This window comes from Sebastes fasciatus, chromosome 6 (genome assembly GCF_043250625.1).
Source record: "Sebastes fasciatus isolate fSebFas1 chromosome 6, fSebFas1.pri, whole genome shotgun sequence".
NCBI lineage: Eukaryota > Metazoa > Chordata > Actinopteri > Perciformes > Sebastidae > Sebastes > Sebastes fasciatus.
The window spans coordinates 31,984,919-32,003,154 of NC_133800.1; the positions used below are offsets into that span (position 1 = coordinate 31,984,919).

An 18,236-nucleotide genomic window follows, 5' to 3' on the forward strand; every position below is an offset into this window, starting at 1 on the left:
TTGTGACAAAGGCCGCCGGTGCTGGAATGCCCCCCTTTTCACCGGGCATAATCCCAGAACACACTGCTGTCGGAGCCCATCAGGCACTGGGCCAGAGACGGGCCTTCCTGCCCTTTGGAAAGCGGGTTAGCAGCAGAGGCAGGGCAGCCAGGGGGGTAAAGCCTGCTTCAGAGGGGACGGACTGTCAGGCTGACAGCACTCTATTGCCACTGTTGTAGTAAGAGAAAATAAAGAGTTGTGCTGACCGAGGGGAGTTTGGTGTAGGGAGAGAGGGAGGAGAAAGGGGAAGGGCGGCCGGAGAGATTAATCGAGGAGGTAAAGTTCAAGTTCCTCTGAGATGGAACACATCAAAGTAGCCAGGAGGACGAAGAGTTGATTTGTTAGATCTAAGGTCATGTCGTTTTCCACAAAGGTCAAGTGTCTTTCTATAACAAAATGCTCTGTACAGTATTTGTAACTGCTGAGTCTCATTGCCTTCCTGTTTACATACCTGCTTGTGATGAAGGGCTACGCTGTACAGCGACTAATAAGCCATAAAATGGATGCATTAGTGTGTTTTGCACAAGGAAAAAAAAGGTTCTGATGTTGTGGCTTACTTGGTGTCTGTGTGACATGTGTTTGGCAAATGTTTAAGTTGTCAGCAAGGACAAGGAGCAATGACTTTATAAACAACTTCCAGGGTCAGAGTCAAGGTTTAGACATCCCCCCACCCTCCTCCATGTTCACTTAACTCCTCCATATATCACATGAAGGAGGCAAACCAGCTTTCAAATCTGCAGCTTTCTTGGTATCCTCTATCCAGAGCTGCTGGGAAATCTGTGAGTACAGATGTATTTCCAGATGATGTAAGCTGTCCAGCGTCTCAGGCCTCGTGTTTGGCCCGTCCACACATCACCTCTGGTAGTTACATCACAAAAACAGAACCACAAATTGTAGATGCAAAAACATGATTATACACATTAGCTGTCATTTTGCTTGTCGTCATCCCGTTTACACCACCGGACGAAAAATGCCAAGAATGCAGCGAAAATACATTGATGGGTGCGTGTTTGCGTTGAGTTACGTATGTTGGACGGCGCTCTTCTTTCAACTGTGAAGTGCTGCATGTAAACACTGGTCAAAGTGAGGGATATACTTACAGCAGGGCTGGGCTCATAGTACGTAGTAATTGCAGAGGAGAGAGGTCAGAAATGCTAATGGTAGTGGTGTGTGTGACATCTGAATGATGCAATGAGATGGAAAGTATGACGAAGAAGAGGGGGGAGAAATGACAGTATAGTTGTTTATTTTCACTAATGGACAGTGTACAGAGTATGCCGTGCTGCACTAATATAACATCACTTGTTTTATAATAAATAAACACAGAAACAAAGACAGACATGGGAGAAAGTCACAGCTTTCCAGAGAGAAAAAGCCCTTTACTGGTACTACATGTGTCCTCTTCTTAAAGGTCCCATATCGTGCTCATTTTCAGGTTCATACTTGTATTTTGTGTTTCTAATAGAACATGTTCACATGCTGAAATGTTCAAAAAAACCTGTACCTGTATTTACCCTCTGTCTGAAACGCTGCGTTTTAGTGCATTTCAACGGAATTGCAACGGAATTGCGTTGCTAGGCAACAGTTTGGGTCCATGTTTACTTCCTGTCGGCTGATGTAATTCGCATACACTGCAACAGGAAATAAACTGGGACACATTTAGAATTTTAACGTTTAAAACCGTGTAATGGTCTAAATGTAGTATATTTGTGACATCACAAATGGACAGAAATCCTAACGGCTTGTTTCAAACGTATAATTTCTGAATTCGGGCTGTGTGTATTTCTCCGTATATTGAGCGTTTTGATAGTTAAACAGTATTTATAAAACACTTAAATCTGCTTCATAATATAAAAGACCTGAAAATCTCACTTTTTACACTATGGGACCTTTAAAGCAGAAGTACAAGAGATACTGGGAGGCGTACTGAGCCAGTTAACTCCTGTTTTTTTAAGAAAACACAAAGTCAGTAGAGGGCAGGGAAGAAAAAGAAGTGCAGATCAAGGAGGTGTGGGGAGTTAATGAATAAAATGGGAGTAACATGGCGGTATGCGATAGTTATAGTGGATGATAAAAACTCCCTTGTGACGGTAGCAGGGCAGGGAGTGAGAGAAAACATAGTAATGGACACAGAGGACAGAGAGAACCACAGTGAAATTCTCTTAAATGGCTCTTTTTTTCCTCTCCAACAATATTCGGTCTAAACAGATGGGACTGGTTTTTCAGCTATGAGTCACTTTAAACTACTAAAAACATCAGCGGAGGCAGACGTGAGAGAGGACGCTTGATGGGAGACAAAAAGACACAAATCTCAGCACCTGAGAATCAATACCTGATATTCAACTTGACTTGCTGGTATAAATGTTTTCGTTGAGAAGAAGTAATAATAGGGACAACACTGTAAAACACAGATATATCGACTCATGGATCAATGGATACAATTTGGATGAACCAGTTAGAGAACTGGGTGCAGCAACTGCTGTTTGGTGTTTTTAACTGCTGGATACGAGTAAGTGTAGCTATATAGACACATGTACATAACACATAAACAATCAAAAGTAGAAAATGTATAAAGCAAAATTATATATTTATATATTTATACATTATGCATTAACTAATGCACTTGCATTGATGGAGGTAGATAGCAAAGATTGAGAGGTAAAAAAGGTATATAGATGTCGCTGTGCTTTGGAGGAGGATAAGTACATAACGTGGCTGCAAAATCTGAAGTTAAATGCAAGAATTTCTGTGTGCTTAGTAATATAGTGGATACAGTACAGTAGAGTATGAGGTGAAAGGAAAAAGTGGCAGGATGCTGCTGATCTCCTTGAGTTACCCGTCCAGGAGTCTGGATCGGAGGGGGGGGGAGAGGGGTCTGACTTTTTGGCTGGCAGGGCTCTCCACAGTGAGCGGGAGGCGTTGAGGGAAATCTGGTCCCCGCGTACGGATGTCTGGTGTCTGCATGTCGGCTCACACGAAGAGCAACGAGTAGGGAGGACACCGGCAGCCCTTGGAGGACGACTCTCGCATCCAGGAGCCGTGACAGCCCGGCACTGAAGCTGCTGCCCAGAACGTTCTGTAAAAAGACCGAAATCAGCATGAAACAGTTAGTTACTATTTAGGGAAAGTGTTTTATTATTTAATTTTTTAATTCTACATTCAGGTGAAAATTGATGCATATATTGCTTTCAGACCAAAATTCTACACATAATGGCTTTAATATCAGAGCATGAATATTATTAAACATATTTTACATTAACACCCAGGAATATGAGAGATTCAATATTCCTGTATCTTTACATCTCAGTTATACAAGTATGAGAGTATAAGAGAGTAAAATTCATTTTTTTTGGCTCCTCGACACTGCACCAGAATAGCAATAACAAATATCAATAAAAAATATATTAAAAGTTGTAAAAATACAATATAATAATGTAAATAATGTGCATAAAAGACCACTTAGATTTTGGGAGGAACTATTTTTCCAAATTATCCAATATCAGACAAACTAATGGATGCTTTTAATGACTGCACACTTTTAAAATGTATGTTGAATGAACTAATTTAGCTTAGCTAAATGTAGGACTTCCAATTAGCAGCTCTGTTTTAACACTCTGGGAATTCTTCACATATTGATGCCCTATAAAACTCATATATGTATGCTGTAATTTGTTGTTAATTGCACAACTAACGAAGAAATTAGATTATAAAAATATTCCACTTGCGGTTTATAAGGCAAATTAATATGCATATGCTTGGTTAATGAGTACAAAGTGTTACACAATCTGTGTCGAGGAAGGTACTGCTACTTGATCCCATAGACATCCATTGATTGAGCTAAGCTAAGCTCATCAGTACCTTTAACTGCATGCAAAGACATAACACATATATTCATGCTTTTCAGTGCCTTGCTCATGGGCTCTATCACTTAGTAGTTGCTGACAAGGGAAAATGAATTGTTCCCTGAGCTACTTTAAAAGCTACACAGGCTACTGTCAGCAGTGTTAATGGTTGAACATGTCTTTAGTTTTTCTTTTGGTTGTTGGGTTTACCTGGTGCTCTCTAGGCCGTCGCCTCCACAGCGGTCTGACTTTGACATGGCGTCGCTCTGACACTCTGCACAGACCAGCCTCTCTCTCACCAGCTGAGCGCTCCACAGTTTGAGTTTACACGCTGCACTGGCCTGTTTCATCCGCAGGTACACACAGTAACTGCAAGCACAGAGTGCGGACAGGGAGAGAGAGGAAAAGAAGTGTCAAAAATAATTGACAAGTTTTCACTTGCATTTGATTCTTATATCTGGTAAAAAATACAGGGGTCAAAAGGTCAAATTGTGCATTTCTGGGCTCAGAAAACGATAATCCTGGAGAACTAAGCAGGTGCTGCAAACACAGCTCTGTAGCCAAGAGCTCAACATCTAATATTTTGTTCTTTGGATTGAGCTTTGGACTGTTATCACTCACTCACATATACCACTACAACATCAGCAACAAAACAGGTAAATGGAAAACGTCCAGATGAAGAAACAGGAACACAAGCCAAGTTTAAAATCTCCTCTTCCCTACCCCTTCCCTACTAAAAAGCAACATGGTTTGATTGCTGGAAGCCAAGTGGAGATCCAACCCAGCAGAGCTGTGCTTGATCACAACTATAACCAGACAAAAGACAAATCAAACTTCCCGATAAGAGATTTGTTCCGTTTGAAGGTGATCCAGCAGTGTCACGGTCACCTGCAGTATCCTAATATCAACACAGCTCAGTCTGTGCGTTGGAAATAATAAAAATAAAGTCTTGTTTTTCTGCTCACTGTGTTCTCTGGCAGGAACTTTGATCTGATGTGCTATTTATTTTGTCTCTGATTCAGCCAGCTGCGACAAAACACCATCCCCAGCGGGGTGGTGCAGGGTTTTTTCTCAGAGTGATTTGTGAGGACTTTGTCCAACAGTAACACTGGAAAATATCTTTCTTTTTAAGCTCATGCAATATTATTATTCAGGTCTGATTTTGAGCGTTCATGCATGCATTTTGAAGAATACTTTGCAACAAGGCAATTAACATAAACACTTATGCTTGATGGATTCAATCAGCAATTTTCATTGACGTATACATTTTGGATTATTTAAAAATTATGCAGAAATTATGTTCTAACACATTCAGTACATGTGCAGTTGCTGAAGAGGGATTTCCTCACTGTTTTCCCTCCGTTAATTAGGCTTGAACTTGTTCATGTTAACTGCAAATAATGCAAATCCCTCATACTGTACCACTAAAAATGCTGTCTTAGACACACGCAATGCCTTTATGTGTTAATTCCTGAAAGCCATCAGCACACTAGTGTGTTAAAGCCTTTGAACGCCCACACAGGTGTTTTCAGTTATTCTGTCTGATTAGATTGAATTCAATAAGAATGATAAAGGTGCAATTTGTCCCGCCCTAACAGGTGCAACACATCTAACAGGAAGATGTCAGTCAATTAGTCTGTACACACCCACACAGAAGAGGTCTACTCAGCCAGGTTAACTGAAGACACCTGTGTGGGTGTTCAGAGGATTTAAGCCTCCACAAGTAAAGCAAGAACTACATAACAGCCTCATCATTGTCAGCTAATTTCACAGCTATAACTAGAGATCCAAAGACAACTACTGATCATCCTTTCATGTCATTTTAACCCCTCGTTTCCAGCACTAGTGACCTATCAGGGCACCAGATGTCTGTGTGAAATCACCCGAACTCTGCCTCATACATGCTGAATGGCTCGCATTTATGAGTAATGTGCTTCCAATCCCCCGATGCTTTGTATTTCAGTCAAAACAAAGGTATCCAATGTCCATTTTAATCAGTGTGAAAGGCTGCGGGGCTGTCAGGAAACCAGCGGTGATTTTATTCCCCCTGTTTTCCAGCTCTGAGAACATCTGCAATCAGCTCAGATCAAAGATGACATCTATGCAGGAAGGAGTTCGCCTCTTACACGGATTACGGTCGCCTTATCGGTAAAGGTCAGCTCACGATGCAAATATTCAATGACGGCGTTCGTGTTACACAGTCAAAGCAATTTCAAGGCTCTGCGTGCGCGCTATGGAAACCTTGAACATGGTCTGTATTCTCTAATCTTTTGGAGCACAAAGTTGAGCTTGGAGCTTAGAGTGACCTTTGAAACCGAGTCAAAACGGAGGAAAAACTGATATGAAGCTGAAGTCAAAACCCAGCTGTATCGGACAAGTTGAAAGGCAGCCTTGAGGCTTGGAGCTGGAGCAAAAGTTCTCTTATATAAAATGATTGCATATTGATGGTTAGAATTATAGTCATGAGTAGGAGTTGTGCTTTCAAAGATATATGTGATATATGAGAGCTCTTCAGCTGCTATAAAATCTCAATCTCTGCACAGGACCAACGTATTCTCATACAACGGTTCATATGATATCTTACGAAAAAGTTATTCCTAACGTTTCTTGCATTTTCCTATGACTGTCCAGCGTCAATTTCCACTACAGTCTTTTCAAGATAAACTTCCGTCTTCACAGGAATCAACTTTGTGAGGTTTAGACAAGAAAACCAGGACATACAGTATGACTCAACGCTCCACACATTTCAGCTGTAATCCCCTCTCTCTCTCTCTCTGCATCGATTGCACATGAAAGCCAGCACTACAGACGGAAACAAAGTGGACAGTCCGTGTGATTGTTTGCAGTCTGATAATGGATGCCCTACCTGGGCTTCTCCTCCTTCATCAGCATGTGTGGTCGCCTCCAAGGGTCCTTAAAGTTCCTCTTAAAAGAATCAGGCAGGATCTTTGCCACCTCTGCAGGTCAGGTGGGGGGATGAAAAGGTGGAAATGAAAAAGGTCAGATAAGCTCTTGATTCCACTGAAGAGCATCTTTTTATAAATTACAGAAAGGTCAGTGGTTGTATACACATCCCACATTTCATCTGTAGCATCTTATCCAATGACTCAATGTGTTAAATGACTCAAAGTGGTGTTTTTCCCTTGGAAGTCTTCCACTTGGAAAAGTGTTTATCTGGTGTTCAACAGTAAAAAGCATAACTGAGGTGTTTGAAATGGTGCAGCTGGAGATAAGGCCTGTTAATTACAGCAAAGAGGAACCCCAGAGAATACTGAAACACCAGATTAAAATGTAACAGAGTTCAGAGCAGACGTGCGTAAGTGCATGCATAAATGCACGCATGCGGGGGCAAAGTAGAAAAGGTCACGCTCTCACCTTTCGCCGTGCTGCATATGGCGTTGTTTCCAAAGCATCCTCTGCGCTGTTTGAGGTCCGGGCAGGGCGTGCCTCCGTTTCTAGGAGGAACGGACACTTGGCGACTCCTCTCCGTGCTGCCAACTCCGCATGGAGATGTGCATGATGACCAGGGGCCCCATGATCCCACCACGCAGTCAATGGCTGCTGGGGAAGCAGGGAGACGGAGAGATCAGCTGAGGGTTTTAGATACACGTCGTAAAATATGACTGAGATAAATACAAAGAAAGAACATCTTGTGGTTTTAGGTTGCTTTAGGTTTTAATCAGAGTTACATACAGAGAAGGTTAAGTACATTTTTGGGAATATGAGATGAGTTTCAGCTCAAGAAGGAACTCTAAAGGCAAAGAAAAATATCTGTATGAGACTCAAACCAGCTCTCTCCAGCTGTCAACAAATGGTCTAATCCTTAGTTGTAATCTTTGCCGTCGTGCCTAACTGCATGGCTGAACGTGTGAGCTGCGACACACACACACACACTGATATAGAGTTGCATAATGTTGCACAGGGCATTCGCTCAGGTAGGTGGGCGGGAAGCGAGTGACTGGGTCATTACCATCCACTAATGTCAGATCAGCCAAACCCCAGACTCAGGAAGTCTGGGACCCGGGTCACATGTGTTGGGGCCATTTAAATAAGGGGCTAATTTTGTCATCCTGTTCTCTCTGGTTTCCCTCTACCACACATTTAAACACACACACACACACATAAACACAGCAGCAGCAGCAATCAAGCTTCCCGTTCGGTAGGCTGATTTAGCCAATTACATCAGGCTAAGAGGAAGCTGTATTAGTTAGATGGCTGCTCTGATCAAAGACGAGAGTCTCCAGCAGTAATCAAGCTTTGTCCAACACAGACATTTAATAGCGGCGGACATTTAACAGCCTTGTTTTAGGGAGGAAGTGCCCACTCCATAAACACACAGACAAATAAGCACTCAAAGGCAAACATACACTTTATTCAGAAAGCCTGATGTCGGTGTGGAGCTTCTGATTTAGTTGAATACAATGAGAGCAGGTGCACACAGCTTGAAGCTCTTAGATGTTCTTGGTGAAATTACAGGGACGGAGAGGATAAATATACCATAACTGGATCTAATCCTCCCTCAACCATCTAATCTACCTCTTATAATACACGCTCGGCTCCGCAGTACAATGCTGCGAGTGAATATGTGTGTGTGTGAACAGGAGAAAGAGAGAGAGAGAGCTTTCAAGGTGCCGCCTGTTCGGTTCATTCCCATGGTCCCGTTGGGGTTTTGGAGGGGGGCCGGCGGTCTCAGTGACACAGCCGATCCACAAAGCCACTGTGGAATCTCTGCATTCCTGCACATTAGTGCTGCCCACCTGACACTCGCCTTTCCCAGATCATCACACACATCGAAAACAATTTCTGTCAGATAAACCCGCCCACTTGGTCTTGTTCCACCTTCAGTCATCACCCTCAAACACACACATATTACACATTACACTGTGTAGACTTGTTAAGTGACATGAGAGAATACTGAAGGGGCGTGATCGAATCAGACACCACCATATCAACTTCCTACTCCTCCACCTCTTCTTATCCTTACTCCTCGCCTTTCCTTCCCTCTTCTACATCCTCTGACGTTCACAGGGGCCAGTTTTCATGTTGCTGTTTTTCTTTCTCATAGCGGGAAAAACACGAGCAAGCAGGGGCACTTGAGGTCTTGGGTGTGCAGTGAAACCTATAGGGTCAGCGAGTTCCCGCCACACCCGAGGGGGAAAACATGCCTCTGATCGACACACACACACACTAACGGGACTGAGGCCCTGTCTGGAAGTCTCAGCCTGTCGGCCCCCCGAGCCTCCAGAGGTCAGAAGGCAATTACCAAACCGTGGTGGTCCCCTCGCTCTGTTTCTGGTACCACCAGTGCGACACTCCCGCCACCCACATGATAACCCTGCTGACAGCCTGACCCACAGAGCTCACAGCCACTGTTGTCCCCCGTCCCCCCCATTGTTGACGAGAAAGTGCCCAGTTGGAGAGCACGCCACCACCTCTGACCTCTGACCCCAATACAGGAAACAAATGGTGCTCGTTGTCAGCATGTGCTGCTTTTGTCCTTTCAATCAGCTGGTATTTATTTTACAGTGTTTTCAAGTACTTTAAAGTTTTCCTCAAAGAAGACTTCTATAATTAAAGAGAGGCAGTGTTTACCTACAACTGCCTTTAGATCTGTAGTCTCTAAAAGCACAAGATCAATTTTATAGTGACATTTGAAACACTGAAAAAACTGGTAGAATCTGCTAAACTTAAAGGCCAAAAATAAATAATTTTTGTTACTTAACGTAGGAGATTCTCAGTGCTCTTTTGCACCTGATTGGACTGTTATCAGGACATTAAATAGGCGTTATCAGTTGCTATAAACACCATAGATCTGGGTCATTAGGGGCCTACTACGCCCACTATGTTGTAAAAGTGAAAGTGAAACTTATCATGAGGTAAAGCTGAATAAAATGTTACTTTTTGAACACAAACAAAAAGCTTCTTTAGATTTAGATGAAAGATGAAAACTACTGTTAATTTTGGGGAAAAACATCGTGTTTTGGCTTGAAATAACATTTAAATACATTTCAAAAGTGAAAGTGAAACTTAACACTTGTGAACACAAATACAACTACACGTTGTGAAACTGGGTCTTCTTGATGAAAACCCTGTGTTCTGTGTTTTTTGTGTCCCATCCATCAGCCCCAATTCTCCTCCCCATATGGAGTTTCAGGCTGCCTATACTATGGCACCTGACTTCCACTTCTGCTCCTGTCATAATTACTATAGTCGTGTTGTTTTACACATTCTGTCGGTGATCTACCATGTGAATAGATGATAAAACCTACTAATGGGTGTAGTAGGCCCCTATTGACCCACATCTATGGTGCTTATAGCGACTGATAACGTCTATTTAATAACCTGACAACAGTCTAATGGGCTGTCTTTTTACTGGTTGGGCTCAGTTTGGTTTCATTTGATTTAAATCACTGTCAATTAAATCTGATCAAAACACACTCACACAGTCCTGATGAAGCAGAGGAACTGAGTTTTTGAGTGTTAAACTTTAATAAATGATAACTTAAAGGGGAACAAAGTCTGTTTACAGGTTTTTGGGAGTACTACTGCATATATAAAATAAGTTTTCTAAAGGTTTTTTGGCTGCATTAAGTCTGATAAATTGCTTCATGTGGTGCCATTTGTCTTCAAATACTTAAGATTTGAAGTTTTCAGTGCTGTTTAAACTTTTAGACATTAATGCTGTATACAGGATGGTTTAATGCAGCTATAATTTAAAAAATGTTGAGAGTAATATGAGTTTGTTTGGAAAGAGTTTATGGCTTTTTTCTCTTGGCAGTTGGCAGAGCTTCAGACAAAATGCCATTAAATGAACCAAACCAGTGAATGTGTATCCAACATCAGCACTTTTATCTGCTCACTTGTCGGCTGATCTCCAGTCACACTTGTTACAGTGAGATAATGGCGCGTTGGCATTCCTTTGCTTTCTCTTTCACTCTCCCTGAATCCTGCTTCTCCATTTTAGGGTTTCATAACAAAAGACTTATCAGACCTGCCCGCCCAATTTGCTTTATCTTCTTCTCCCTTTATCACTTTGTCCCACACGCTCCCCTTGTTCTTTCTCCCCATCTGTCTCCTTGTTTTGGTCCTCTTTTTTTTCACTCTCCCACCCCCCTCTCTTCTCCCTCCATCTCCTCTCTGATGGGACCCAGATGTCCGGCCGCTCTAGAGGACCGCTGCACCTCCACACAGCCAGCCTCCCTCCCATGTAGAGAGCTGGGCCTCGGTCCCATCAGACAAGGCTTCTAATGTTGGGCAACACAAGGGAGAAGCCTGTTAGAAGGGGTGAAGGACTGAGCCCTAATAACAGGCCAGCACATAAATGTTTCCTGTAGACACCTTGAATAGAGGAGACAAGCAACTAATTAAAAGGATTCATTACAAACACAGCTGAGACTGATCTTCTGTTCAAATTGCACAACCTAAAATGTGTTTGCATTACATTGCCAACACTTTATTATACCATAATGATAATAACGAAAGACAGGATACACAAACACATAAGAAATAGCACTTCTGAATACTGACTCCACTTCATAACAACTATAAAACAAAAAAACAAATGAGACAGAAAATATGTTAATGCCAACATGCTCACCATAATAAAGTTAACATGCTAATCAGGTATATTTACCCTGTTCACCTATTTAGTTTACAATGTTAACATTTGCTAATTAAAACAGAAAATACCCCTGAGGTTGACCTGGAGGAAAAGATCACCAACGTTATGATGAGAGGGACATGAATGGATGTACTGAAGTTCATGCTAACCCATCCAGTAGTTGCTGAGAAATACATTTCACTAAAAACCAGAAATGTCAACCTGATGGTGGCTCTAGAGGAAAAGTCAGGGGGTCACCAAAGCCAGTAGGATTCATCCTCTGGGGACCATGAATGTCCACGGCAATCCAACTAATAGTTGGTGAGATATCTCAGTCTGGATCAAAGCGGTGGACCGATTGACAGACCAACATTGCCATCCATAGTAATAAAAATGTATTTGTATCTAAATAAAGCATTTATTCTTAAAGATTTGGTTCACCCAGATTTAAAAAGAAAACGTTTTCTCGTTAATAACTTGTGTTATCCTGCCATGCAGATGGTTTTGGTTTAATTTGTCCAGGTTTTGAGGTATCCGTCTTTTCTGCCACAGAATGAAAGAAATGAAAATTGACATTGAAACGTCCCTGTGAAAAGTTTTCTATTGAAGAAATAGTTCAAGTTCATAGTTCAAGTTGAAAATGGAATACAATACTTGTGTTTTCTGGTCACGGTAGGGCCAGATGAAGAGCATCAAATTAGCATCTATCAGTATGTGAGTACCAGGAGAACAGCTGGCCTGTTTCAGCCAGGCTGGGTGAAAAACATTCACTACTCGTAGAGGTTAAAGAAAGAAAGAACGTGGGGGAAGCAAGGAAGAAAAAGAGGGAGTGAACGTCGGTGGGAAGAAGCAAACATCATGGCAAGACAGCATACCGTTCCCTGAAGGGAAGGAAGAAAAACAGAAGTGCCTGAAGGAGAGACAGATGAATGATGAGCAGACCTCTGGTGTATCTGAGGCAGAAGCCACAATATGAGAACTACCAGACGCCACGGTAGGAGAGGAGAGGAGAGGAGAGGAGAGGAGAGGAGAGGAGAGGAGAGGAGAGGAGAGGAGAGGAGAGGAGAGGAGAGGAGAGGAGAGGATCTGCCCCCTCCGTCCTCCTGTGGGCCGCTTTCACCTCTAGAGTCTGAGAAGAAGCAATCAGAGACTCACTGTAGGGCTGACAGAAATAATGTGATGCACCAAAGGTACTCAACATTGGATTTCCAATCCAATTTGATCCAATTCAATTTAAGTTGCCTCCTCCTCTTCTGTACCTTATGTTTCTGTTAACAACCCTTAGTTCCCTTTAGTAACCACATAGAAAGGTGAAGAAAGCAGCCATATATCCAGCTAAAAGATGTCTCATGTGCCGTACTGAAGAGGCAACGATTGAGGCTGCATTGAACTCAGAAATACGCATTTTCTCCGCCTCTCCCATCATGCATTTCTCCCTGTATGTTTCAAAATAACGATATTAAAGATGGATGCGTATCATTGCTTATCGGTTTAAATTTCTACTTTTGTCAATTTATTTGCAAGAATGACAAAAGTGCACAAACAGATCGCTTTGCCAAGTCAGCCAAAAAATACTTGTGAGCATAGTCCTGAGATATAAGTCTGGAAAAACAATTACCAGAAACAACTAATTACCAAAATATGCAGAGTGGTTTAGATGACAAATGGTGTCAACTTGCTGTGTATCACCTCCTTAACCTCAAGAAGTACTTAACGTGGACACATCCTGCTCATTTTCAGGTTCATACCTGTATTTGGGGTTTCCACTAGAACATGTTTACGTTCCTGTATTCACCCTCTGTCTGAAAAGCTCTGTTTTAGCGCCTGTCTCTTTAAGAAGAAAAGCCCAGTCTGCCATGATTGGCTTGCCAGAAAAATATGGTGCACCTTTGCAAAGGTAGTTCTCAAGCTGTGGGCGATATATTCTAATGAGCCTGCATGTGACATAGGATGGGGAGACAAATCTGAATGGCAGCCCACAAAAAACTGACTGGGTTGTCTCATTTCACAGTTTGTGGGTTGGTAAGCGCTCCAGATACCCAAACGTATGAGCACAAGCACTGAAAGAGTGAGTTTTTCATGATATGTCCGTGGATCTAAAACTCATGACTCCACAACTCCACAACTCATTCCCAACCTCAAATTTATCCTGGAGCCGATTTTGAGTTGTTCTGCTTTAATATTTAGATTTTTAGAAATGCCACCATATTTTTCCAGTTTTGAAACCTGATCAAACCCCAAAGAACATCCCAGTAATCGTCCCGGTCTGCCAGTCTGGTGCAGAAAGACTTCACACTTGCCAGACCATAAGGAGTGAATCAAAATGGGCCCAGAAATGCATGGAACATCACTTTTTTACTGAATGTGTTGTAGGGAGGATTTTGTTTTTCCTTAAAACATTCCACCACCGACTTGTTTTAAATTAATACCTCACAGTTCTTAAGTTCTCCACGCTGTTTAAAACACACATTTCTGCCAAATACTTCATTCAAACGACTTCTCTGCAGAGAACCGTATCACCTCTTAAGAGCTTTAAGAAGTGCAAACAGTCTGCCGGTTTCCTTCTGTCTCTCCTCTGATGTCACCCACTCCAGGCTCTTTGCTCGGCTACAGCTGACACGACTAAATTACAGACTGTGACAGACAGTACACAGACAGGCTCCTTGAAGGGTTGCAGAGGATCAGGATCAGATAGTGTAATGTGTGGGTGAGGGCGCTTTGATGGAGCCGAGCCAAGCCACATGATGCACGTTGTGTTGATACTGGTGCGGTGCTCTCAGGTTGCCCCTGAGGGAGGAAGTCAAGGTGTTTTTCACAGCATCACTCTGTGCTCGCTGATCCATACGGCGTGTAAAGGCCAAGCTGACATCATGTTCATGTTCAAACAAATCAAAGTCTGTAAAAGCGTTAAAAACACACAATTTACAGCTGTGAGAATAAATCTTTCTGGGAAACATCATCCAACCTGTAACACCTGAATCACACCACTGTGTCACATCAGGATCGAGCTGTCAGAGCGACACACGAGGTCCACCGTGATTAAAAAAAACACCTCATCTGACACATGAGTGAACTGACGCACATGGCGGCCGTTAGCTGACCCCTGAGGGACCAGCTGCTGTTTAACAGGACAGCGATGACTCAACGCTGACCTGAGGTGCTTCCCTCTGCTTATTCTGTTCAGTTTCAGCTTGGCAGACACATGGGTTGGATCAAGTGATGCCTGGACTCAGCTCAGCTGGCTGCTGGATGATAAATGCTATCTCTGCGTGCCAGTTTGACTGATTAGTGGATAAAAAGCCTGTAATATATCTTGCTTTGCGTAGTAAAGTTGTAGTTTCTAGTAGCCACGCCTTGCAGAGGGCATTCATTTATACTGAAAAAGCCTCACTGCAAGAAACCTCTTTTTTTTCCCAACATTTAAAGTGCTATATTGAATGTTTTAGCCCATTTACTGGTCTAGAAGTTACAGTTGAAATTGTAGATTGATTAGTAAAGTCTGCAGTATGTGACCACATGACAATAACACCACTCTAACACAAATAAAAGCAGACATGGTGCTTACTGAGACGGATCACTTATCTAAAGCAAGTTTCAAGACTCTACAAATTTGAGTCAATTTAAGTTGATTTTATTCATTTAGCGAAAAATCACACATTTACTTCAAAGGACTTTACAATTGTGCAGCTTACAGGTGTCACGATGCCATCCTAGTGACAGTTTCTGTCTGTCTGTTTTAGTCTGTGTCTGCTTGTCTGTCTGTGTTCCTGGTCTCCGCCCCTCCACTCTGTCATCTCAATCTGGGCTGCTTGCCTGCAATGATCCACACCTGCTCTGCCTCGGCAATCAAGCTCACCTGGTCGTCATCATCTTTTCACCACACAGTATATCAGCACTGTACTGATCTTCAGTCTCTGCCGGATCGTCTCTGAAATCTAGCCGTGGATTTTGTCATTCAGCTCGTCAGTTTGCTCGTTACCTGTTTGCATGAATCTAATCTAAACTTCCGTCTCCGTCTGCCCAGTTCAACCAGGCAGCCACGCCAAATCTCAAGCCCGCCAGCAGCTCACAAACCTGGACATTCTCTCCTGCCATCAGCTTCTCCCCGGATCATCTCCCACCTCTCACCATCACCACCTTTATTCATTAAGAAATATTGTTAATCTTCTAGTCTGAGTCTGCTTTCTGGGCTCCCCCGCAGAGTCGTGACAATGGGTAGATTTTCACTGAAATTAAGGAATCCTCAAATTGCAAAAATGCATTCAAACACCATTTATCTAAAGCTATATGCTTTACAAAAGGAAAAGTAGAATTGAAGTGAATTTGATGAAATGTTTGTCTCTTTGAAAATGACTGTACTGCAAAAACTTACCAAGAATATTTGTCTAATTACAATCAAAATATCTCATAACACTTAATATAAGACACAATGACCTAACAGGTGACATTTCAGTGAGATATAGGAACTTGTTTTTAGACAATCAAGCATCTTGAATATCTTGTTAAGTGAAAAAATACTACTTTTATTATGACACACAACACTTTCTATAGTGAAATAAGCTCAAGATTAGTTTCCCCAGCTAATTTCAAGATCTATTTTTATCTTGAAAGGCCTAAATCTTACATCTTATTTCATGAATACATTTTTTTTGTTTGTTTTTTACTTATTTTTTAAGTGGCCTTTTATTCCAGTGCAGTTTAACAGTGATTCACAGGCTGCTCAGCTATCTCTGCAGTAAACACTGAGATCTAATAAAGAGTATCAAAGCTTCTATTGCAGTACTTTTGTACACACTTTGAAGTGATTGAGTCTTAGTCTGAAGTCGAGGCAGCTTGTTCACATCACAGCACAGATACACTCAAACAAAGGTTCACTATGTATACACTACATGTGCCTATAATAGAGGGATCTCTGCAGCATTAGGAGCTCTCTTTAGGACTCACTGACCCTGCAGGTGCTTGTTAGAGTGCACTTAAAGACGAAGAGTCACACACTGCGTGTATCTACAAACAGATAATCACTCCTCCTAAACTTGAGCTGTTTCAACGTAGTGTAAGAGCTTTTTCCTCTTTGTCACATCTCAGACAGCTGTTCTGTACTCCTGACCATCTTTGGCAGTCTGTTTCCATGGTGTCCATTCCCTCAATTGTCCTTATATAGCAGCAGCCAGGATGATGGGGGAAGAGGTTACACACACACACATACTCCCATTTTAAGGTGATCTCGTGATTCAAAGTGAAGTTGATTCTTTCTGTGTTGAAGAGAAAACTTCCATGTTGGTTTGAGACTTTTGTTATGATCACTCACTCCACTTTACAACAACTGCATGGCCTCATCTTAGGGTCAAAGGTCAACTCCTACAAACTTTAAAAACACATACATGCAACCTGCTGTTGAAAAATACACCAAGAAGAGAGGAGGAGATACACATGGTCACTTAAAACAAACAGCCATAATGGGCTCACTGGAGACAGCTATGTGTAGTATGTCTCACTGTCTCCATGTCACCTCAATGCCAGCCAGTCAGCCATCTCTGGCTCAGACTGGACAACAATGAACAACAGGACGCAGATCTGTACAGTAAAGGTGTTCATTCCCCCCAAAAAACTTTGAGCTTTCAATCCTCAGACAGCTGATTCAGAATGCTGCTGCTAGAGTCCTCACTAAGACCAAGAAAGTGGATCATATCAGTCCAGTTCTGAGGACTCTACACCGGCTCCCTGTCTCTCAGAGAATTGATTTCAAAATGCTGCTGCTGGTTTACAAAGCACTAAATGGTTTAGGGCCAAAATACATTTCTGATCTTCTGCTATGCTCTGAACCATCCAGACCTCTCAGGTCATCTGGATCAGGTCTGCTTAGTGTCCCCAGAGTCAGAACTAAACATGCAGAAGCAGCGTTCAGTTTTTATGCACCAAATATCTGGAACAAGCTCCCAGAAACCTGCAGGACCAACTCCAACTCTGAGTTCTTTTAAATCAAAGCTTCAAACTTTCCTGTTTGCTGCTGCCTTTTATTAAACCAGATAATGATCTTATATACTGCACTAGAGCTTTTACTTGTGTGTGTTATATTCTATTTTAGCTTCTATCCTACAGCTTTTATTTGTAGCTTGTTTTTTTCCTAATCTTTAATGTTTTTATAACTGTTTTAATTATGTCTTAATGTTCTTTTGCACTTTGTCCCAATGTTCTTGAATGTTTATGTAAAGCACTTTGAATTGCCCTGTTGCTGAAACGTGCTTTACAAATAAAGCTTCCTTGCCTTAAAGCACCAACAACAACCACAGCAGGACAGAACAAGCAACTCACCAGATATTTGGCACACTCTCTGGTAGTCCTCGCAGCAGTCTCCTGTTTTCTGGCAGTAGGTATCACAGTAACACACCGTTTTCCTCTTGCTGTACTCGAAACACTCGTTGTTCCTGCCGGTGCAGCAGTTTGGGCTTTCTCTCTCCCTGCATCCAGCTTCAGCTCTCAGAAAAAACGCTATAAAATATCCACAGAGGACGAACCCGAGACGCGCTGAGCTCCATCCATGATGCGCTCCCATGATGGAAACCTCTCTGCGTCCACTTTGCTCCACTCTCACTCTGCTGGTGTGTGCTTCACTTTGGATGGATGCTTAGAAGTGAGTTGTGTTGTAAAGACACTTCTGGTGTTTTCTATATAAAATCCAGATCCGAGGTGAGTTCTGCATTGACACCTTGACGCGAACAACTGATGCGTAAAAGTGGAGCCAGAGTCAATGGCAC

The 18,236-nt window shown here is 42.3% G+C and overlaps 1 protein-coding gene across 2 annotated transcripts in view; it reads right to left on the bottom strand.

Annotated features, from left to right (window-relative positions):
• Nucleotides 1-1,268: 1,268 nt before the first annotated feature.
• Nucleotides 1,269-18,236, bottom strand: part of LOC141769836 (somatomedin-B and thrombospondin type-1 domain-containing protein) — a 17,018-nt gene continuing 50 nt past the window's right edge. The window contains exons 1-5 of one of the 2 annotated variants that reach the window (XM_074639284.1): nucleotides 17,794-18,236; nucleotides 7,257-7,439; nucleotides 6,748-6,838; nucleotides 4,092-4,250; nucleotides 1,269-3,115 (exon numbers count right to left, since the gene is read on the bottom strand). The exon at nucleotides 17,794-18,236 is cut by the window's right edge and continues 50 nt beyond it. In XM_074639284.1, coding sequence (XP_074495385.1) covers nucleotides 3,010-3,115; nucleotides 4,092-4,250; nucleotides 6,748-6,838; nucleotides 7,257-7,439; nucleotides 17,794-18,034 — 780 coding nt within the window. In that variant the 5' untranslated portion in view covers nucleotides 18,035-18,236 and the 3' untranslated portion in view covers nucleotides 1,269-3,009. Of the gene's footprint in view, nucleotides 3,116-4,091; nucleotides 4,251-6,747; nucleotides 6,839-7,256; nucleotides 7,443-17,793 lie in introns of both variants that reach the window. The other variant, XM_074639283.1, reaches the window with a different exon arrangement.